Raw genomic sequence first — 24547 nt, forward strand, 5'->3', positions numbered from 1 at the left:
CTGCTCTATTCTGGCGTTCTCTGTCTGTCACAACATATACATTATTATCTGGTTCATATACATTGTATTGCACCTCAGTTTTTATTAGCTTCCTTTATCAGTGTGTGGAGTGCCTGTCTGACTCTGTATGTAGCAGTCTGCTCTGGGAGTGCAGTGCTGTACAGAATGTGCCTGTCTGACTCTGTATGTATGTAGCAGTCTGCTCTGGGAGTGCAGTGCTGTACAGAACTTGCCTGTGCTGATCCTACATTGTGTTAGCTCAGTGGGTCACAGTGTGCACATCTAGTTGTGTCACTCAGCTTTAACTAAGAGATCTTTATTGTTATTTTCTAGGAGAATGAAGATGAGATTTCTTGGGAGGACCTGTCTCATTGTCTTGAGTTTGCTACCAGCTGTTTCTACACAGAGAGGTGAGAGGGACTGTAGAAATGAAACTGATGAAGAGACACATCCCTAATGCTACCCTGAATATATTTCAACAGGACAGATCCACTGAGATGCAATATTTCATTTTCAGTGTGTTTAGTGTCTCTGTATAGATATATAGCATTGAGCTCAAATAACTTACAGGTGGAGCACCAACCCTACTTATAAAATCTTTCAAATATTTATTCTATTAAATGCTTTCTTTTGAGAAACTTTTTATTGCCTGACCTTGTCTTTTCTTTCTCAGGTGGATGGACTGTCGTTGGCTCTGATCAGACTGTCATTGCTGAGGCTGGATATGATGTCATCCTGCCCTGTCACATTTCACCCAGAATCAGTGCTGTGGACATGGAAGTGAGGTGGTTCAGGGAGAGATTCGACAGACCTGTTCATTTATATCAGAACCAAAATGATCGGCTCAGCAGACAGGACAGTGACTACCAGGGCCGCACTTCTCTCTCTCCCTCTGCACTGCAGACAGGCGATATCTCTCTAAATTTGAGAAACCTACGACTCTCTGACCGGGGCGTCTATACCTGCTCAGCTGATGATGGAAGATGGGCTGAAGACGGACAGACTGAACTGATAGTTACAGGTAGTGTTTTAAACAGAAGTGTGGGATTCAAATTGGAGGAACTTTAAGATTAGATAATTCTCCAGTTAACCCACATAGAATAACATCACCAATTCTGGTCACTTTATTATAGAAATGAATACCTAATAATGTACATGATTTCCATGAGAGTAGATGTTAAAACTTAATGTTGATTTGAACTCGGCTCTCGCCAAGATAAGCACCAACTAAGACGTAGCTTTACAGTAAACTAATGTGATCCATATGTCTCCATCCATTTGCGCTTCCTTCTATATGATGATGTAGATATCCTTCTGTCTGGTGTTAATGGCTGAAGTGTCATGCTGTCTCCTGGGATCATCTTATTTTACCTCCCTGGCGCATCAGCACACACAACGGCTGCGATGCTGGCTCCGGGGATCAACCACAGTGCGGCCTCCCCAGCGCATCAGCATGACAACCGTCTGGATTGAGCTAAGTAGGGTACATCTCTGGGGTCTTCAAGTGGGCACCTTCCATCCTCGGTGTTTCGTTGACTAGCCCACGACGGTGATTCTGGCGTCCCAGCATCATCCGACTCCATCCCCCACTCAGCTCAACCCAGCTTACTTACCTGCACATCAGAATTTCTATCTTTCTATTCTGCTTGAGATCCCCAACCAGAATCTTTCCGTCTCAACCACAGCCAGTTGCTGCTCCTCTCTGCTGCTTCAGATAAGTTCTTCACTGTGCGGCGCAACTCTTGGCCACTGAATCAGATGTCTCTGAGAAACCTGGTTGTAGAGTGTGCCACAAATCCTCAACAACCCGCCTCCACTAGGTAAACCCGGACTCTCCATCCTCGCTGTTCTGCTTCAGTGGCTAGTTGAGCATACCGCAGTTTCTTCCTCTTATATGCCTCATCTACAGCATCCTCCCATGGCACTGTTAACTCTACCAGGTGAACAAGAAGTGCTGATCCAGACCACAAGACAATATCTGGTCGAAGGTTAGTGGTGGAAATCTCAGGTCGAAAAATAAGCCGTTGACCAACATCTGCCAGCATTTTCCAGTCTCTAGCAGCTTCCAGTTGTCCTGGGCGAGGATTGGTTTTAACACCTTTTCTTGGTGGTTGCTCTCCTGGGCGGAGGAATGTTGTCTTTTGTGTGTAATGTTTTGATGGAACAGGTGGCAAGTTATTGGTCGTGTTACGCTTGTCTTCCAATGCTAAGGCCAAACATCGCAGCACCTGGTCATGGCGCCAAGTAAACCGTCCTTGGCTAAGAGCCACCTTACATCCTGTCAAAATGTGCCTTAATGTTGCAGGTGATGAACACAAAGGACATGACGGATCCTCTCCTACCCAGAGGTTTAGGTTCTGTGGTGATGGGAGAACATCATATGTTGACCTGATGAGGAAACTGATCCTGCTCTGTTCCATTGACCATAGGTCTTGCCAGCCAATCTTACATTGTTCCACACTCTCCCATCTCATCCATTCTCCCTGCTTGGCCTGGGAAACGGCCTTTATACACCTCATCCTCTCCTCCTGCTTTTGCACCTCGTTGACTACCAGCTTCCTCCTTTGAGCTGGGGCTGCCTTGTGCCATGTAGGAAGAGCTGAACTGAGAACAAGACCCCCTCTTCCATGCTGAACTTGCCCCATGATATCACCAATTCGAAGGGCAGCCTTTACATCTTCCATGGCTTTCTTTGCCACCAACTTTCTTCTAGTTTTCAACACAGGTGCTGCCTCCCTTACGTAATTTGTAGCGTGACTCTACTAATGTCACTTCCAGTTGGACCTTGGCGCACTTAAACTCCTCGGTTAGAGCGGAGACTGGTAGCTGCAGTATTCCTTTACCATAAAGTCCCACTGTGCTGAGGCAGCGTGGAACTCCCAACCATTTCCTGATGTATGAATTGATTAAAGTTTCCATTTCTCTACTGTTGTCAAAGAAACCTCGTACACAGTCAGTGGCCACAGCAGCCTCGGCAGTAGACCAAACTGAAAGCACCAGAGTTTTAGTTTACCTGGTAAAGCGCTGCTGTCTATGCTCTTCAACCCTTCCACTGCTTGTTGTCTAACTTCTCCCACATGAACCGTGTCCTTTAGATCCCCGTCGTACCATCTCCCAAGGCTCTTCACTGGCTTCTCAGACATTGTTATTGCCTCACCATTAATGTAGAACCTTTCATCTACTACTTTACCTTAATTATAGAGATGCTCCTTGATTTAGTGGGCTTGAATTGCATTCGTGCCCATTCAGTTTTATCGGTTAATTTGCCCAATAACCGATTAGTGCAGGCTACTGTTGTAGTCATGGTTGTCATGTCATCCATGTATGCTCGAATTGGTGGTAGCCGTATTCCAGAAGCCAAGCGCTCTCCTCCTACTACCCATTTTGATGCCCTAATGATTACTTCCATTGCCATGGTAAAAGCCAGTGGAGAAATGGTGCATCCTGCCATTAATCCAACTTCTAGGCATTGCCATGTAGTGCTGAATTCTGAAGTTGAAAAACTAAATTGCAAATCCAAATATCTCTCCAGCTCAAACTTAGATGCTTTTATTGTGCCATTCTTCTCACTGGTGAATAACTTCTTTACAAATTTGAATGGGTCTTTATAAAAGTTAGTTCTCACACGCTCCTTCTTTTTGTAGTGTTTCCGTAGGCGCTCAGCTCTGCGCAATGTTGCAAGCTTATCTTTTATGACCCTTTGTAAGAGATTGAGTCCCTCCTTCTGACTTTGTTCTGCTCTTCTCCATTGCTTCCTCAGCTGTCTCCTTTCTCTAACTAAGCGTTCAGTCTCCTGCTACCGTCTATACTTTCCAGGAATATTTTACTTTTTTCCTTCCTTTTTTCAATTCCATACCTCTCACTTCCATATGTGTAGATGATGTCCCCAAATTTATCCAGTTTCTTTTCAACTGTTCCACTTAACCTTTCCATGCAAAGCAGAGATCTGTGTTTACTGTATCCCATGCAGTTTTCTCACAAGCTCTTGGCCATTTAACTCCAGGCTTGTGCCCGTTGAGGTTCTTTTCTCTCTTATGCTGGTTCGTCTGACCGGGTTCACAAGGATCATTAGGTTCATCACTAACTGTGTCCATGCAAGTCCTCCTCATGTCTATGACAGGGGTGCTGATATCCTGCAAACTGTGGTTTGCTTCCTGTCGCTGGATTTCATTCGACTGACTTGACTGACTTCGTAAGAAACACTGATCAATGTGAGGCCCTTGGAGTAGTATTAGCTAGTATAAGCTCTGAGGACATAATAGATCCATCTAGAGAGGGACTGTAGAAATGAAATTGATGAAGAGACAACCTGCTATTTGTTTTTTTATTACATTTATATAGCGTTTTTCATACAAAGTATCACAAAGCACTGTACAGTACATAAAAAGCATTTACATTTATACAACACAATACCTTTGTTTAAAGATCCCCAGGCATGTCACACACACAACTGCTACATATTAAATAGTAAATTTTAAAAACCGTATGTAACAGGGGAGATCTGGACTGACTGTCTGGCACATTCGTATTACTTCAGGTAGAGGGCAGCAGTCTCGTGTGATCCGCCTGTCGGCCATGGCGATGACACAGAGAGGTGGGGAAGAGTGTGTGTGTGTGTGTGCTTTCCCTCTCTTTGAGTTGCTGAGTGGCAGGCCTTGGGAAACTGCTCGCCCCATAAGAACTGGGCTTGGTTGGGCACTTGGGTGGCCGTGTTGGGGGAAATACAGTGTCGCTGGCAGAAGAGGCCAGCGTGAAACAAGGAGCAGGCGAGCCCGGCTGAGGGGGCAGCCTTTAATAAAAAAACAACTAATTTTTACAGAGAAATATAAATAAATACATACCCAAGAGGACGTGTGTAGAAGTACAGGGAACCCTGGCCAACCCCAATCTATAGGCACAACTGAGTGTAGGACGGAGACCTGTGCTGACCGGCTTAGCGGCAGTGGGGGCACTGCATAAGCAGCACTTTTGTTTGTAGTTTTATTACTGTGTTTTCCCTTTTTCTTTCGCCTTCTGTTTTCATTATTATTTTTGAGCACTTGAAGGTGCACGGATTGGGATACCTGTGTTGGAAATCCTGTGGTCCTGGTTTACTGTCGGCAGTATCCAGACCATGGACAACAGCGCCCTCTGCGGGCTAAACTAAATAAAAAATAAATAAGTAAAATAAATAAATCTGGGCACCTGTGCGGTGTTGGCAAATAACATCTTCTGTCTCCCATGTCAGTGAATACCCCCACCCTTCCACACAGTATATAAAAAATAATAATGTTAAAAAGCAGAAATTTTCCAGTAAAGGTTCTCCGCGTGGAGTGCAGTATGCGCCTTATAGCCTGGAGGTTGCAGGTTCGAATCCAGGCTATTCTATTGCCAACCATAGATGGGAGCTCCCAAGGGGCAGCACACAACAGGCCGAGCGTCGCCCTGTAGACTGGCTGAGCACCTGCAGCTTTGCCTGTAAGCAGCCCAGAGCTCCGTTGTCCTCTAACGCTGTAGCTCTGAGGTGGCTGCACGGTGAGTCTGCAGTGTGTAAATAAGCAGTCGGCTTACGGCACACGCTTTGGAGGACAGCGTGTGCTCGTCTTCGCCCCTCTCGAGTCAGCGGGGAGCTGAGCTTAAAAATAATTGGATATGCCAAATTGGGAGAAAATAATAAAATATTTGGCAAAGACTAAATTTAAAAAAAAGTATAAACTGTAGCAGTCCCAACTTCCCTGAGAAAAAAGAAGGGCATTTGATAATTCAGGGGCTCTGCATGAAAAAGCCCTTCCTCCTGTGGTGATTTTGTTGACCCTAGCAATAACCAACAGCCCCAAATCCTGTGATCTCAGAGTGTGCTTTAACATGAACACAATTCAACAGGACAGATCCACTGAGATGAAATATTTAATTGTCAGTGTGTTTAGTGTCTCTGTATGGATGTATAGCATTGAGCTCAAATAACTTACAGGAAGAGCACCAACCAGCTTTCAAACATTTATTGTATTAAAGATGCTGTTTTAAGAAACAGTTCTTTTTTAATGGCATGTAAGGTTAGCCAAGTGGTCTTGTAGATGTTCAATACAGGAAAGCAGGATGTGAACACAAGTTAGGTTTGCAACCCTAAAATCTGTTATTATTGTTTAAGCAAATAGAATAAAACAAAACTCAAAATCAAAACTTTTAAAGTAAATAAATATAACTATGTACAGCTCCAAAAAAAACTTCTGAGTGCAGGATGAATTATGTCTTCTTTAAACAAAACCAGCATGTAGACTTAGTCAGGGCAAGAACACACTTCCCTAGCCTCTCTCTTCCTTAGCTTAGTCACTTAACCTCCTTGTGCTCCGTCTTTCGGGTGAGACGTAATTGTAAGTGACTCTGCAGCTGATGCATAGTTCACACAACCTAGTCTCTGTAAGTCGCCTTGGATAAAGGCGTCTGCTAAATAAGCAAATAATAAAATAATTAATAAATGAGCTCCTCTTCTCTCCAACCTCCCCCTTTTTACCTGAATTTGGGTAACTCTTCCCCTTGGAACCAACCAAGAGTTGGGTGTTTTTTTTTAATATCTACTAAACTTCTCAATTTAAATACAAATAAATAATAGTAAACAAATAAACAATTCAAAATTATAATGCAAAGCAAAAATAAATCCAAAATCTAAAACTTGGTCTTTCAAAAACCCATAAAACCCCTACCTTAATTAGGTAGCCCTGTCTGCCTTCTATAAGAAGACATACAGTAAACTAATTTTACCTGCACCCTCTATACAGGACTTGCGGTAACCCAGAGATCATATTATGCCCCTCTGCCAAAATGGCATCTCTCTACAGCAGCAGCAGCAGCACTGTCACCCCCCATTCAGTGCTGGTGTAATCACCAATAAAAAACTTTTACAAACAAAAGGTGGGTCATTTTCTTTTCTTGGCTTGCTGCTCCCACCTCCACCAGCAGATGGTGAATACCTACTGGTTCCGCCTCCACCGCCATGGGAGGACTGCTTGCTGCTCCCACCTCCACCACCAGAGGGAGAGCAGCAGGAGCTGCCTCTCCCACCACCAGCAGAGGGTGAATTATTATTATTATTATTATTTGTTTATTTAGCAGACGCCTTTATCCAAGGCGACTTACACAGACTAGGGTGTGTGAACTATGCATCAGCTGCAGAGTCACTTACAATTACGTCTCACCCGAAAGACGGAGCACAAGGAGGTTAAGTGACTTGCTCAGGGTCACACAATGAGTCAGTGGCTGAGGTGGGATTTGAACCGGGGACCTCCTGGTTACAAGCCCTTTTTTTCTTTAACCACTGGACCACACAGCCTCCTAATGCCTGCTGGGTCCACTTCCAACAGCAGAGGGTAAATGCTTGCTGGGTCCACTTCCACCAGCAGAGGGTGAATTCCTGCTGGTATCACTTCCCACCGTCACCATCACGAGGAGAGGTGCCGGAGCTGCCTCTGCATCCACCATCACCAGGGGGAGAGGATCAGGAGCTGCCTCTCCCTTCACCAGGACGTGATGCTGGCATTCCTCAGCAGCCATTTCATAGTCTGCTGAGAGGAGCACAGCAGAAAATAGCCCGGCCGTAGCGACCAAGAAGAGGGCCACAGTGGCCAACCACAGCACTACGACTGGTCCTGAATCCAGCACCGCCCAAAGATGCCTGCCTCGCTTTGCCCAAGGTTGCCTGCTGCTCCGCATCACCTGAGGTTGACTGATGCTCCGCATTGCGCGTGGAGCGACCAGTTACAGGGTACGAAGGAGAAGTGGTTCTCCCGCTGCTGCCTCTGTGGCCAGGGACTCCCCTCCCGAGTTCGCCTCTCGGGTCCGCTGCTGCCTTCGCCGGGGGTCGCCGCTGGCTCTGCTTTGCTGGGGGTCGCCGCCAGCTCTAACTTGCCTGGGGTCGCTGCAGGAAGTGCTGTGGCCAGAGCCCCATGGGGGGGGGAGCTGCCGGATACAAAGAAGGAGGAGGTCGGGGGACCACCTGCCCCCACAGCCTTTCCGCTGCCAGGACTGCCTCGACTGAATGAGTCAGCCTGGGAGCTGTCCGCAAGTCTGCGGACAGCATTGCCTCTGGCAGTTTTTCCGCTGCCATGGGTACAACGGGATAAAGCAGCATTTCCAATGCCAGGATTGGCTCCTCCAGCCAGGGGTGTTGGATTGCGAAGAGGACGTCCCACCATGGCCGCCCCCGTGGACCATTGCTGCCCCTGTTTCTGGGCCGGACATACGACTGGAACTTTGAGACTAAGGGAGAGAAGGCCATTGAGGCCATGTGTGCTGCGCACAAGGGGGGGATATATGGCAATGTGCCCCGCCCCTGTGTGCATTTGTGTGTTGTGTGTGTTGTGTTAATATTGGTGTATTGTAGTTGATACACAGGATATAATGTGGGTAATGAGCACAAGTGTTTAAAATGTATAATTGTATTTAGACACGAGGGTGGCACAAATCACTTCACAAATTAAGTGTATTGATATGTGAGCATGATAATAATTAATTGGTAATTGAATCCCAGCACAATTATATATATAGATGCACGAAGCACTCACTCGGGGTTGTGTGTTCGAGAGTGGAGAACGGGGGAGAGAGAAGGAGAAACCGTAAAAGAAAATAGTGTGGGTGTGTAATTAAATGCACTGAGCGCCACAGCATCTCAGTTTCACTCACCAGTACTGCCTGTCTGTGTGTTTCTTTCTGGCCTGACGTCACCCCTACAGCCAGCCTGTTCACAGTATACAATCATTGTTTAAAAACAAAAGTGTCCACATTGGCTTAAGCCAGGCTATAGCTTTTATTTTGTTTACATGGCATGGGACTTTCACCATCATATTGCCTAACAGTTTTTTTTTTTTTTTTCTCAGGTGGAAGGGCTGTCATTGGCTCTGATCAGCCTGTCATTGCTGAGGCTGGTGATGATGTCATCCTGCCCTGTCACATTTCACCCAGAGTCAGTGCTGTGGACATGGAAGTGAGGTGGTTCAGGGAGAGATTCGATAGACCTGTTCATTTATATCAGAACCAAAATGATCGGCTCAGCAGACAGGACAGTGACTACCAGGGCCGCACTGCTCTCTCTCCCTCTGCACTGCAGAGAGGTGATATCTCTCTAAATCTGAGAAACCTACGACTCTCTGACCGGGGCGTCTATACCTGCTCAGCTGATGATGGAAGATGGGCTGAAGACGGACAGACTGAACTGATAGTTACAGGTAGTGTTTTAAACAGAAGTGTGGGATACAAATTGAAGGAACTTTAATCTAAGATTAGCTAATTCTCTAGTTAGACCCCACATATAATAATATCATCAATTCTAGTTACTTTATTACAGAAATGAATACCTAATAAGGTACAGAGGAGTTAAACCAACCATAAGACCTGATAGTATAAGCTCTGAGGACAGAATAGATGAGTCTAGAGAGGGACTGTAGAAATGAAACTGATGAAGAGACAACCTCCTATTTGTAACATGACAATAATTCAACAGGACAGATCCACTGAGATGCAATATTTCATTTTCAGTGTGTTTAGTGTCTCTGTATAGATGTATAGCATTGAGTTCAAATAACTTACAAGATGAGCACCAACCCTACTTATAATAGCTTTCAAATATTTAATCTATTAAGATGCTGTTTTTAAGAAACTTTTTATTGCCTGACCTTGTCTTTTCTTTCTCAGGTGGATGGCGTGTCGTTGGCTCTGATCAGCCTGTCATTGCTGAGCCTGGTCATGATGTCATCCTGCCCTGTCACATTTCACCCAGAGTCAGTGCTGTGGACATGGAAGTGAGGTGGTTCAAGGAGAGAGTCGACATGCCTGTTCATTTATATCAGAACCAAAAGTATCAGGTCAGCAAACAGGACAGACTTTATTGGCACCGCACTGCTCTCTCTCCCTCTGCACTGCAGACGGGTGATATCTCTCTGCATCTGAGAAACATCCAGCCCTTGGATAGAGGCGTCTATACTTGCTTAACTGATGATGGAAGATGGAATGAAGAAGGACAGACTGAAGTGATAGTTACAGGTAGTGTTTGCTACAGAAGTGTGGAATACAAATTGAAGGAACTTTGTCCAAGTTTATATCATTCTCCAGTTAGACCCAACATAGAATAATATACATAAATTATGGCCACATCATTACAGAAATAAGGTACAGAGGAGCTAGGCCAATCATAGGACCTGATAGTATAAGCTCTGAGGCCAGAATAGATCCGTCTAGAATAAAGGCATACAATTGAAGTTTAAAAACCAAAAAAGTTCAAAATGTCAAGTAGGGATTAGTACAGGATGAGAAAAGGCCATTTGTCCCACCTATGCTTGCTTTGGTGCCAGCGTGGTCCGTTTGCACTTAGGTTAGGAAAAACAAAAAAACTCTAACCAGGTTAGTAGGGGAAATGAAACCTCTGGGAATCCGTGGCTAAACGGACTGCCCTTCCTCCAGGCGGCCAGCTAAAAGTCTTATTGTTGTCACAGAGAGGGGTATACAATATTTTTCATGACTATTCCAGTCTTCCAGTCTAGACATCCAGTCTATTCTTGAAGGACACGAGAGTCTCTGCTTTAACAGCTCTGTCTGGCAGCCAATGGTTGAATGGTTCACCACCCTTTCCCCTTTGTTCTCAATATGCCCTTCTTCATTTTCCACCTGTGGCCCCTGGTTCTGTTCTCTGTGACCTGTGAAAAATAATTCTCAGCAGTTACTTTCTTAAACCCCCTTGACAATTTTAAATATCTTGCTTCTGACTCTCCGTTTTTCTAGGCTATACCGATTCATCTCTTTCAGTCTATTTTCATATGACATGCCCTTCAGTCCTGGAATCAATCATGTTGCTCTCCTCTGTACTCTGTTCAAATGTCTCAATGTATTTCTTATGATATGGGAACCAAAACTGTCAGTCTTTTCATTTTAAAGTAGAAGGCAAGGGGAGAATGGGAGTCCTCCCCCCACGCGGGTGCAAGTGGCAACGCCCCCCACCGAAAACAAATTTTAGGGTTTCATTTGTAGAACATTTAGTGTTTTTTAGTCAAGTTTGTATTTATTGTAAGTGATCCCTGTGTATTTACGTAATCGCCGTACAACACGCACACTGAAAAAGTAGAGCAGGGGGCGGGTCTTACGTGGCGCGAAGTGAACGTTTCACAGAAAACGAAGTAAATATTTTGTGAGTGTAAATTTAACCTCTACCATCTAGAGTTATATTAGAAAGTGGATAAATGAAAACAAGTCTGCTAAATCTGATAACTGAATCATCTGATAAATGAAAACAGGTCATAAATCTGTATCGGAGACAAGCAGTGAGGAAGTTAACAGCCCTGATGAAAATCCTTCAGCCAGGTCAAACAACTTCCCCTCCCCATTTCCATTTAAATTTAACTTCCTAAAATGTGAATTTAGATAGTATTCTAAAAATAATGAACTTTAGTACCATGCCTATTTAAACATAGATAATGACAGTATGTGTTTATGCATATTTGTGTGTGTGTACTTTCTATCTGCATTTTGTGTGTAAATGTCAATAATATTGCTTGACCACAGTTTTATAGCTACTGATTATGCAGCAAAAGATTTGACCGATACATCTTGTAGCTCATAGAGTGATATGTTTTTTGTTTAATAAAGACTGAAGCAATACAACAAAGCACATAAAAATAAAATAATCAGCCTGTGGCAAAGTGGCTGCTGAGTAGAACAGGTGCAGAGGGGATGCAGTGCAGGAATAATCACAAATGGAAACTGTAATCTGATTTGGAAAAGGGATCTTTTATTTTTATAAAAATCCTCGTCTGGCGACCAAGCAATAATCCTCCGGCAATACACCCCTGGTGTAAAGCTCGGAAGGAAAATGATGATAATGATTTTCAAAACAAATAATAACACGTTATCCGCTCCCACAATAATACTAACATATTTTTGTATTAACTTAGCTCAACATAGCGACCCTCTCATTAAGCATGGCATCGTATGCTGATTAGACAGTGGAGACAGCGCCGCGACGCAACCAAAAGAAGCGCTTAGCCTATTAATTAATTGACCATTTACACCATGCAAATGTTTCAGGCAGTGTTTGACTTTTTGTATAGTTTGTCTTCTACACGTTAGCCTGTGGTAAATAAAATCCAACCTGTTGATTTTTACTTGACTTTGGCGTTTTTTCTCAGCGTGTGGATCTAGGGGCTTATGATTTGTGACCTATTGGAGATCGACGCACCGGTTACTTCTGTTTTAGCGCATTAAGAAAATATAAACGGATAATAAAAAGGTAAATTGATAATTTACCTTTGATTAGTAAACATCTAAAAAAAACAATTCAAATGTGCACATATGTCGTATTTTTGAATTCGGGACACTCACTTGAAGACTAATGTATTTTTACCTGTGGAACTAAAGCTGTCAATATTCCGCCATCTTGTATGACAAGTTACATGACAAGCAAGTGAATTCACAAAACAAAAGACAATTACTAGCAGTGCTACAAACAAACAAAACACTCACAAATACTTTATCACAGTTCAAATGGGGATTCTCTCCCAGTCCTTCCAGTTCCGTATGTGCTCTGAAACCAAGCGAAGGAAAAGATTTACAATTCTACTGCCCCTTTATGCCGTTATGTATGACTCCTAGGTAAATGATTGCAGCTGCCTTTACTGTCTGCAGCTGCTACATAGTTTACCTTCCGGGTCAATACATTCCTGCAACAGTCTCTTGCCTTCTTCCAGACTGACCGAGTTCCCGTCCCAGGAAAATAACTGTCAAGCCAGTCTGTCCAAAGACTTCCCCTTTCGCTGCTTAGCGCCGGGAGGGAGATTTACAACCAAAACTCATATTTCTGTCACACAATCATATTAATTAATTGCGCAATGTGAATATAATTTCCTGAATTAATTGTATATGCTAGGTTTCAGATCGATCAATGCATAAGACATACATGTCAACAGTCCCTATGTGGTCTGGGCAGTCCCGATTTCCTAGCAAATGTCCCGCGTCCCGATGCATAGGAAGAAAATCCCGATATTCACTAACTTATACAAAGGTAAGAACGCTTCATTATGTCTATTTTTACTGTCATGATGATCATGACAGTAAAAATAGACATGACCAGATTCAAATAACCACTCCCATTGTTTTACCGTAAATACCAAACGTGCAATACATTCATGAAACAATTAGCTATAAAGACTTGGCATTACACAGCGCCATCTAGTGACTTAAATACACAACTTTTAATAACTGGATTAATATGAAAACAACCTTTAAAAGACAATGTTAGGAATATTAAAATGTTAGTAAGTGCTCAACACCACAATCTATCTGAAAACTAAACAGCATGTTACTTAAATTTTCAGAATCACCTCTGTTCTAAGTAAACCAATTAATCTTTTCGATTTCATCTGTGCAAAGTCTCTAATAATGTCAGTAAAATCCAGTTTTGGGAATATATCACATTCCGAGGACGTGATGGCAAGGCTGTTTAGGCGATCCTGGTTCATGGTGGCTCTCAGTTCATTAATGAGTCCCATGCACAAGAATGATCGCACATTAAGGATAGGTAAATGCGCAGAGCAGGGGTGATATTCAGAAACGTGGAAATCACTTGAGAATTCAGGATAAGTTGAAGGTGGTCAAACGCTGTTCTCTTGTACTTGCCAGAAACAAATTTTAGTAAACTGGAGCATTTAAAACCGCTGGTGATTGTTAAATATACCTGTTTATATATACAGTACTGTGCAAAAGTTTTAGGCAGGTGTGAAAAAATGCTGTAAAGTAAGAATGCTTTCAAAAATAGACATGTTAATAGATTATATTTATCAATTAACTAAATGCAAAGTGAGTGAACAGAAGAAAAATCTAAATCAAATCCATATTTGGTGTGACCACCCTTTACCTTCAAAACAGCATCAATTCTTCTAGGTACACTTGCACAAAGTCAGGGATTTTGTAGGCATATAGTCAGGTGTATGATTAAACAATTATACCAAACAGGTGCTAATGATCATCAATTCAATATGTAGGTTGAAACAGAATCATTAACTGAAACAGAAACAGAAACAGCTGTGTAGGAGGAATAAAACTGGGTGAGGAACAGCCAAACTCAGCTAACAAGGTGAGGTTGCTGAAGACAGTTTACTGTCAAAAGTCATACACCATGGCAAGACTGAGCACAGCAACAAGACACAAGGTAGTTATACTGCATCAGCAAGGTCTCTCCCAGGCAGAAATTTCAAGGCAGACAGGGGTTTCCAGATGTGCTGTCCAAGCTCTTTTGAAGAAGCACAAAGAAACGGGCAACGTTGAGGACCGTAGACGCAGTGGTCGGCCAAGGAAACTTACTGCAGCAGATGAAAGACACATCATGCTTGCTTCCCTTCGCAATCGGAAGATATCCAGCAGTGCCATCAGCTCAGAACTGGCAGAAAACAGTGGGACCCTGGTACACCCATCTACTGTCCGGAGAAGTCTGGTCAGAAGTGGCCTTCATGGAAGACTTACGGCCAAAAAGCCATACCTCCGATGTGGAAACAAGGACAAGTGACTCAACTATGCACGAAAACACAGGAACTGGGGTGCAGAAAAATGGCAGCAGGTGCTCTGGACTGATGAGTCAAAATTTGAAATATTTGGCTGTAGCAGAAGGCAGTTTGTTCGCCGAAGGGCTGTAGAGCGTACACGAATGAGTGTCCTCAGGCAACAGTGAAGCATGGTGGAGGTTCCTTGCAAGTTTGGGGCTGCATTTCTGCAAATAGAGTTGGGGATTTGGTCAGAATTAATGGTCTCCTCAATGCTGAGAAGCACAGGCAGATACTTATGCATCATGCAATACCATCAGGGAGGCATCTGATTGGCCCCAAATTTATTCTGCAGCATGACAACGACCCCAAACATTCAGCGAAAGTCATTAAGAACTATCTTCAGCGTAAAGAAGAACAAGGAGTCCTGGAAGTGATGGTATGGCCCCCACAGAGCCCTGATCTCAACATCATCAAGTCTGTCTGGGATTACATGAAAAGAGAGAAGCAACTGAGGCTGCCTAAATCCACAGAAGAACTGTGGTTAGTTCTCCAAGATGTTTGGGCCAACCTACCTGCCAAGTTCCTTCAAAAACTGTGTGCAAGTGTACCTAGAGGATTGATGCTTGATGCTGTTTTGAAGGCAAAGGGTGGTCACACCAAATATGGATTTGATTTAGATTTTTCTTCTGTTCACTCACTTTGCATTTAGTTAATTGATAAATATAATCTATTAACAAGACTATTTTTGAAAGCATTCTTACTTTACAGCATTTATTCACATCTGCCTAAAACTTTTGCACAGTACTGTATATATATATATATATATATATATATATATATATATATATATATATATATATATATATATATATATAGGGATTATACACCCCTAGAATCTGATCCTCTCCATATCTTCTGCTCAATAATGTTATACCGAGTTTCATGACAATCGGACAAGCAGTTCTCCAAATATGTGAAAACAAACGAGAGAGACAGACACAGCCGTATCCCCAGAATATGATATTATCAATATCTTCTGCTCAATAATGTTGATTCCGAGTTTCATGACAGACACCCCCTAATATCCCCAAAATCTGATATTATCAATGTCTTCTGCTCAATAACATTGATTTCGAGTTCTGTACCAATCAGATAAGCGTTTCTCTTGATTTCTGTGAAAGTCAAAGTGTTTACATGCAGATGGGCCAATAGACTCACTTATTCTTCATTCATGAACCATCTGGTGATCTGCAATGAGCTGTGCTGCTTTCTGGTCTTGTATCATGATACAAACGATACAGACCTATTACAATACGATGACTTGTGTAAAGAAAGCATCGTGATTCATCGACACGTGATGAATTGATACACCCTACCCAGAGCTCCATGTACCTCATTCTATCAGCAGCAGACCTCCGGTCAATTACAGTTCTACTTACAACTACAATTACAGCACCATTGTTTGCTCAAATTACAATTACAATTGCAATGCTACTGTGTTCAATTACAATTACAGTTACAATGATGCTGCAGTAATTGCAGATAGAATTACACTAGAAAGTCACATAAAGAGCTACCCACACACATGAACATGTTCACTGTGTTTACCCAGCAGTGATCACAAATACACAGACATGCTGTATAAACAGTGACCCACACTTTACCATGTTCACTGTGTTTACTCTACCCAGCAGTGATCACAAATACACAGACATGCTGTATAAACAGTGACCCACACTTTACCATGTTCACTGTGTTTACTCTACCCAGCAGTGATCACAAATACACAGACATGCTGTATAAACACTGACACACACTTTACCACGTTCGGGGTTGTGTGACAGGGTCGATTAGACATGCAACAACAACAGTATAATAATTTAATATATATTTCGCCCAACTGCACACACAGCAGTCAGCGAATCACTCAATGGCAGGGATAGAGCAGAGCCTAGCCCCAGCAGAAGAACTGCGTTCTCTCCAAGAGTGTAGGCTGGAAAGACAACACACACACACACACTTAAATAATACTGCAAAGGCAGTCGCTCACATACAACAGACAGTAAACAGTAAAGACAGCAAGCGAGACATGCTGTGAAAATATGCACAGAAAGCACAAGAAGAGCTAGAATGGAGCCAATGATTCCAGGAAGGTGGCAAGCCAGCTTTTAGCATGAATGCAGTCAACTCGGAAAAGCTCTTTCATAATGCTCAGTTGTAAACACAGATGTCTTACCTTACCATCTTGAGAGGCAAAACGAGAAATGGCTTCCATGGGCTGACTATTTTGATTCCTCGGTAGGCGGGACCGAGGACGTCACCCCAGGGAGGCGTCTATCGGCAGCTCTGATATAAAGAGCTCAGTAAAAACCTACCAAAAAGCAGGCATATCCCCTAAGTATGTTGTTGGTCGTCCTTGAATTGAAAGGGAACCTAACATTATATTTGCCTTTTTCAACAACTACTACCACCAAGACCTTTTCTATTTCGTTACTATTCATGCTGTACTTGCCTCTAATGTTTTTGCACCCTATGTGCAAGACTTTGCATTTATTCACTAAAATGTCACCTGCCATGTGTCAGCCCAAGCTTGAATCCTGTCTAAATCTCTTTGTATTATTAAAGTTGCTGATTGGGAGTTGGCTACCCCTGCCAGTTTTGTGTTGTCTGCAAATTTGCACATCTTACTAATTATATCTTGGTCCAGGTCATTTATATAAATTAAGAATAGCAATGGTACCAGTGCTGATCCCTGTGGTAACCCCTTGTTATGTTACTCCAGTTTGATGCCTGGCCTCTAATTATAACTCTCTGCTTTCTATCTTGTAACCAGTTATCAATCTTTGCTGCTACTTTACCATTTATTTCTACTTACTTAATCTTTAGGTATAGTCTTTTGTGTGGTACTTTGTCAAATGCAGATTATGTATGCACTATCATTGTTGACGCTAATAGTCACGTACTGAAACAAATGTAGTAAATTAGTTAAACAAGATATACCCTTTCTAAATCCAATGTTGTTACTATATAAATATTCCTCCATTTTGCTCTTATTGTAGTTTCCATGTTAAACTTATTGGTCTGTAGTTCCCAGGGTCAAATGATATCTCCTTTTCTAAATATAGAAACACATTGCCAATTTCCAGTGCAGTGGGATGGCTCCTTTATTTGTAGATTATTATTATTTATTTCTTAGCAGACGCCCTTATCCAGGGCGACTTACAATCGCAAGCAAATACAAATACATTCAAGTGTTACAATATAAGTCATACAATAAGAACAAGAAATACAATAATTCTCAAGTGTGACAAACCACAATTCAATAATACAGCAGATAATAGTGAAAGTTACATCAGGATATGATTAAATAGTGATAGTTACATCAGGATATGATTAAGTACAAAATACTACAGATTAAACACTTGGCAGATTACAATATTCTGAGGTACAGGATTAAATGCAGTAAAATAGGGGGCGGATAAGAGCAAAATAAAGCACATTTACATGAAGGGTGATAGTGTCCCAGGATACAAACAGAGGAGTTCTACAGGTGCTCTTTGAAGAGGTGAGTCTTAAGGAGGCGCCGGAATGTGGTCAGGGACTGGGCAGTCCTGACATCTGTAGGAAGGTCGTTCCACCACTGCGGAGCAAGGGTGGAGAAGGAGCGGGCTCGGGAGGCAGGGGAGCGTAGCGGAGGTAGAGCCAGTCTTCTAGTGCAGGCGGAGCGGAGAGGTCGAGTGGGGGTGTAGGGAGAGATGAGGGTCTGGAGGTAGCTGGGTGCAGTCTGGTCAAGGCATCTGTAGGCTAGTACAAGAGTCTTGAACTGGATGCGAGCGGTGATCGGGAGCCAGTGGAGCGAGCGGAGTAGTGGAGTAGCGTGGGCGAAGCGAGGTAGAGAGAACACCAGGCGAGCAGCAGAGTTCTGGATGAGCTGGAGCGGACGGGTGGCGGACGCAGGGAGGCCAGCCAGGAGGGAGTTGCAGTAGTCTAGGCGGGAGAGTACCAGGGCCTGGACCAGGAGCTGGGTAGCATAGTTGGTGAGGAAGGGTCGGATTCTTCGGATGTTGCTCAGGAAGAATCTGCAAGTGCGTGCCAGAGTGGAGATGTGCTGGGAATAAGAGAGGCAGGGGTCCAGGGTGACTCCAAGGTTCTTAGCTGAGGAAGAGGGAGAGAGTGTGGTAGATTCCAGAGGAACAGAGATAGAGAGATCAGAGGAGGGGGAGGAGGAGGGAAAGAAAAGGAGGTCAGATTTAGAGAGGTTGAGTTTGAGGTGATGCGAGTGCATCCAGGAGGAAATAGCAGACAGACAGGTAGAGATACGGGAGGAGATGGTGGAGTCAGAGGTGGGGAAGGAGAGGAAAATCTGAGCATCATCAGCATAGAAATGGTATGAGAAACCATAGGATGCGATGAGGGGGCCCAGGGAGCGGGTGTAGAGAGAGAACAGGAGAGGACCCAAGACTGACCCTTGGGGGACTCCAGTTAAGAGAGGGTGAGGTGTGGAGGTTGCTCCACGCCAGGTTACCTGGTAAGTGCGGTTGGAGAGGTAGGAGGAGAACCAGGCCAGAGCAGTGCCAGAGATCCCCAGGTCAGCAAGAGATGATAGTAGAATAGAGTGATCAACAGTGTCAAAGGCAGCAGAGAGGTCGAGGAGAATTAGGACAGAGGAGAGAGAGGCAGCTCGGGCACACTTAAGTGAGTTGGTGACAGACAGAAGGGCGGTTTCAGTGGAGTGAGCAGAGCGGAAGCCAGATTGGAGAGGGTCAAGCAGAGAGTGGTTGGACAGGAAAGCAGAGAGCTGGCGGTGTACAGTCCGCTCGAGGGTTTTGGAGAGGAAGGGTAGGAGGGAGACAGGACGGTAGCTCTGGAGGGAGGTGGGGTCGAGGGTAGGTTTTTTGAGGAGGGGAGTGATAGAGGCTTTTTTGAAGGCAGAGGGGAAGATGCCAGAAAGTAGAGAGGTGTTGAGGAGGGAGGAGATGAAGGGGAGTAGAGCAGGAGCAGCAGCTTGAAAGAGGTGAGTGGGGAGGGGGTCCAAGGCACACGTGGTGGGTTTGTGACCCTGGAGCAGGGAGGAGAGGTCAGAGTCTGAGAGGGGCAAGAAGGTGGAGAGGGAGGGCGAGTTAGTAGGGGATGTAGTGGGTGTAGGGGTTGGAGCAGGAGGGGGTGCGGGGGAGGGAGAGGTGTTAAAGAGTTTGCGGATATCAGAGATTTTAGAAGAGAAGAAGGAGGCAAAGTCATCAGGGGAGATAGAGGAGGGAGGAGGAGGGGGGAGGGTTTAGGAGGGAGGAGAAGGCAGAGAATAGTTTACGTGGGTTGTTAGTGGAGGCTTGGATTACAGATTGGAAATAAGCACATTTAGCAGAGGAGAGAGTAGAGGAGAAGGAGGAGAGAAGAGTGCGGTAAAGGTCTAGGGCAGCAGGGAGTTTGGTTCTCTTCCATTTCTTTTCAGCAGATCGCAGTGTGATTCTTGCCGAGCGGAGCACAGAGGAGAGCCAGGGATGGGGAGGGGAGGGGCGAGCAGGTCGGGAGGTGAGGGGACAGAGGGAGTCGAGGGAGGAGGTGAGTGAGGAGAAGAGGGTGGAGGTAGCAGAGTCTACGGAGAGTTGTGAAAAGGAGTCGATAGGAGGGAGGTGAGAGAGAGCAGTGGAGGCAAGGACAGAGGGGGAGAGAGAGCGGAGGTTACGGCGAGAGGTGACAGTGGGGGTAGGAGGAGCAGGGAGAGGGGGGAGAGACAGAGAAAAAGAGATGAAATAGTGATCAGAGAGGTCCAGGGGGGTGACAGAGAGGTTGGAGGGGCAGCAGGCCCTGGAGAAGGTGAGGTCCAGTTGACGGCCAGCTTTGTGGGTAGGAGGGGACGGAGAGAGACAGAAGTCGAAGGAGTGAAGGAGAGGGAGGAATCCAGCAGAGTGGCTGGGGTTGGAGAGATGGATGTTGAAGTCACCCAACAGGACAGTCGGGGTAGACAGAGAGGGGAGGGAGGAGAGTAGATAGTCGAGATGTGTTCAGTATATAGCATATTGATTTAACAATCTGCTCTCTAGTTTCCCTGAGGGCTCCTGGTCAGATTCCATCAGGCCCTGGGGATTTGTTTATTTTAAGTGCTGCCAGCTCCCTTTTTAAAACAGACTTCAGTAATGATGAATTGCAACATGTTTTCATCTAAACAACACCATATCCCGGAGAGCAGACGCGGCTGGTGTGTCTATCTGTGTGTGTCTCACAGTCTATTTCCTGACAGTCTATCTGTGTGTGTCTCACTGTCTCTATTCCCTGACAGCTCTGGGGACCCAACCCTCAATCTCTATGGACTCTACAGAAGGAGAGCAGACCCGGCTGGTGTGCAGATCAGAGGGGTGGGACCCTGAACCTGAAGTGATCTGGAGAGACAGGGATGGAAACGATGTGACATCACTGTCCAACACAACAGTGCAGAGGGACAGTCAGGGGCTCCGCAGTGTTAGCAGCTACATCAAAATCAAACCACAGTCCAACGTGTTCTCTTGTCTGGTTAGAAGTAAAATACCCAAACCAGACTGGGAATCCAAACTCCACATATCCAGTGAGTATCACATGTTTGTGGATTGAGCCTGTCTGACACTGACCATAGATTACAGTCATCATGATGGGGCATCAACATCTGAATCAAACACATGAACTAGTGGACCAGTCAATATCTGAATCAAACACAAGAACTAGTGGACCAGTCAATATCTGAATCAAACACATGAACTAGTGAGCCAGTCAGAGGCAGGAGTGTGTGGATAGGACACTATGAGGGGGTGTGGCTCAGTGTTGGGTGGGGTGTGTAGAATGCTCACTATGAGGCGTGTGGTTCAGTGTTGGGAGGGGTGTGTGGAATGCTCACTATGAGGGGTGTGGCTCAGTGTTGGGAGGGGTGTGTGGAATGCTCACTATGAGGGGTGTGGTCAGTGTTGGGAGGGGTGTGTGGAATGCTCACTATGAGGGGTGTGGTTTAGTGTTGGGAGGGGTGTGTGGAATGCTCACTATGAGGGGTGTGGTTCAGAGTTGGGAGGTGTGTGTGGAATGCTCACTATGAGGGGTGTGGTTCAGTGTTGGGAAGGGTGTGTGGAATGCTCACTATGAGGGGTGTGGTTCAGAGTTGGGAGGGGTGTGTGGAATGCTCACTATGAGGGGGTGTGGTCAGTGTTGGGAGGGGTGTGTGGAATGCTCACTATGAGGGGGTGTGGTCAGTGTTGGGAGGGGTGTGTGGAATGCTCACTATGAGGGGGTGTGGCTCAGTGTTGGGAGGGGTGTGTGGAATGCTCACTATGAGGGGTGTGGCTCAGTGTTGGGAGGGGTGTGTGGAATGCTCACTATGAGGGGGTGTGTCTCAGTGTTGGGAGGGGTGTGTGTGTTCCAGTGTGTTGAGCTGCTGTGTTGTTTTCCAGGTGATTTTTTCCCAGGAGTCTCTGGATGGATGGTGGCTTTCTTCTTGACTTTAGCTCTCAGTATTGGAGCCATTCCTCTGCTGGTGATCCAATGGAGAAGAATGGATGGTATGAACTTTATCATTATCATGAGGCATTTCATATAGCTCTGTGCATTTTAAACATGTCAAACAGGTTTGCAATAATATGGACTGTTCTGTTTTTCTTCTAGCCATGGAGAGACAGTTTGAGCCTATGGGTAAGTAAAGCACTTAATGAAGAGATGCTGTAAACCCATTCCAGGTTTCTGCAGCAGTATCTTAAACTACCACACCCATAAATAAAGACATCCCTGGACCTGAAATCCAACTCATTAGAAATGATTATAAATAATAAGTAAATAATAATAAATATAATTGTTTTTATACATTCCAATTTGTAGCGCTGTGCCCTATATTTCCGTGTTGTGTAAATCCTTACTGTCACTTTAAATATTTACAACTTTGTAGTTCTCTAGAAAACAAGGAGGGATGTGGTTGGAGGATTTCTTTTCGGTGCAGAGGTTAAAAATGGGGGAATGGGGTTTAGAGAAGAAAAAAGAGAAGCATGGATTTGGGAACCGCAAGTGGATGATCAACCAGTGGTTTTAGTTCTGTTGGTTTTTGTTTATCCCAAGAGGAAACGTGTACTGATGGTTCAAGTGATGAGACTGCTATTGCTGCTGTGTTGGTGTCGGAGTTGATGGCATCCAGGCGAATTGGATCGGCAAGCTTCAAGCGGGTTTGACTCTGCAAAGCTATTATTAGTATTGCTGGGTTTTGTTGTGGTTGGGCAACTAACCATGTGCGATTAATTTTGTACTGTGTGCTGTTATCTTGGGACTGTTGCTATCTTGGACGGCGTGGGGACTTATCTGGTTGGTTACTGCGGTCTCCCGGGTTGCGGGAGTTTGTTATTGTTTTGGCCGAAATAAGGACAGATTCTGGTATATCGTTCGGGACGTTTTTTTCCTTTTTACTTGGCAGAAGAAATATTATACGTGCTCTTCCCCGTTTGGCAAAGATATTACTTTGTTTATTCTCTTTTTTCTGTTATGTGATGTTGGGGGAGATAGCTTAAGGAACATTAATACGTTTTGCAACATATATGCATTTGTCTTGTTGTCAGTACTTTTATTTTTTAAACGGCAGTGCACTGTAACGTCCTATGTGCTTTATGGTTTTGTTTATATATATATATATATATATATATACTTAGTTACCGGGCTCTTGACCCATTAATTGTGCTAATGTAGAATAATTTAGGTAGCTGTAGTTAGGTACATTTTAAATGAATGGTAAACCATAGAGCATAAAGGATGTGTGTTCTTTTTCTTTTTAGGGTTTGTTAATATGCATTCCAAAGTAGTCCTGTGCAATATGTATTTAAATATGCACAAATTGATTAACAATTATGCTTATTAATTGAAGGTGTTGCTATTAGTCATGTGCAGTGTTTATTTAGATGTGGGCCTATTGACAAATGTGTATTAATTGAGTGCCAGATTTATTGGATTGTGCTTATTAATTGAATGATATACTTGGTTAGATGGGTGTAAGTCAATTGAAGGTACTGTTATTGATTGTGTGCAATATATATATATATATATATATAAACTACTACCTCTGAATAAGTGCTAATGTTGCTTGAATGTGCAATATGTACTTAAGGGTGTGTAATAGTTGGCGCTCTTATTAATTAAATGAAATGTCTATTTAAATACTAATATTATGCAATTACAGAATGGACTCTTGTTAATTTGTGGAATGCTGTTCTTCATTGCTGTTCAAACCCTTGAGCTATTTTTCCCACGATCTAAAAGTGAATGAATACCGAGGAGGTAGCTCTGCGGTGGTTTAAATTAGTTTCTAGTATGTCCTAGTAGCGAGTTGATGAGAATAAATAAATGGTAAATTGTAGGTTTACCTGTCACCCCAGATCGCCAAGCATTACAAATTGTTATTTTATTATTTCCAGGACCATCTTGTAAACAAGACCTGATTAAATAAATTAATAAATTAAATCTCCTGGTTAAATTAATCTATTCAAATTTAAATTAAAAAAAAATAATAATTTACACAAAGGCTTAGGAATATAAATATTTCCTCATGGAGGGATGTTGAAAATTGTAACAATTTTAGTTTGTATGTTTCATATACTTCACAGATAGCAGATTCATTTTCACATGGACATCCTGTTCATTTAACTGGTTGTGTTTTTAATACTGCAATTTAATCTGTACCTGACCTGAAATAACCACACACTGTTCTGTCTGATTCATTTTAATCTGTACTGGTGCTGAAATAACCACACACTGTTCTGTCTAATTCATTTTAATCTGTACTGGAGCTGAAATAACCACACACTGTTCTGTCTGATTCATTTTAATCTGTACTGAAGCTGAAATAACCCCACACATTCTGTCTGATTCATTTTAATCTGTACTGGTGCTGAAATAACCACACACTGTTCTGTCTGATTCATTTTAATCTGTACTGGTGCTGAAATAACCACACACTGTTCTGTCTAATTCATTTTAATCTGTACTGGATCTGAAATAACCACACACTGTTCTGTCTGATTCATTTTAATCTGTACTGAAGCTGAAATAACCCCACACATTCT

At 43.7% G+C, this 24547-nt stretch overlaps 1 protein-coding gene across 1 annotated transcript in view; it reads left to right on the forward strand.

Moving 5' to 3' along the window:
• Positions 1-337: 337 nt before the first annotated feature.
• LOC117414329 (butyrophilin subfamily 1 member A1-like) overlaps positions 338-24547 on the forward strand; it is a 34841-nt gene continuing 10631 nt past the window's right edge. Inside the window, exons 1-7 of the mRNA XM_059011979.1 lie at positions 338-410; positions 674-1021; positions 8850-9197; positions 9664-10011; positions 20773-21054; positions 21905-22012; positions 22116-22142. Coding sequence (XP_058867962.1) covers positions 338-410; positions 674-1021; positions 8850-9197; positions 9664-10011; positions 20773-21054; positions 21905-22012; positions 22116-22142 — 1534 coding nt within the window. The remainder of the gene's footprint in view (positions 411-673; positions 1022-8849; positions 9198-9663; positions 10012-20772; positions 21055-21904; positions 22013-22115; positions 22143-24547) is intronic.

This window comes from Acipenser ruthenus, chromosome 43 (assembly GCF_902713425.1).
Source record: "Acipenser ruthenus chromosome 43, fAciRut3.2 maternal haplotype, whole genome shotgun sequence".
NCBI lineage: Eukaryota > Metazoa > Chordata > Actinopteri > Acipenseriformes > Acipenseridae > Acipenser > Acipenser ruthenus.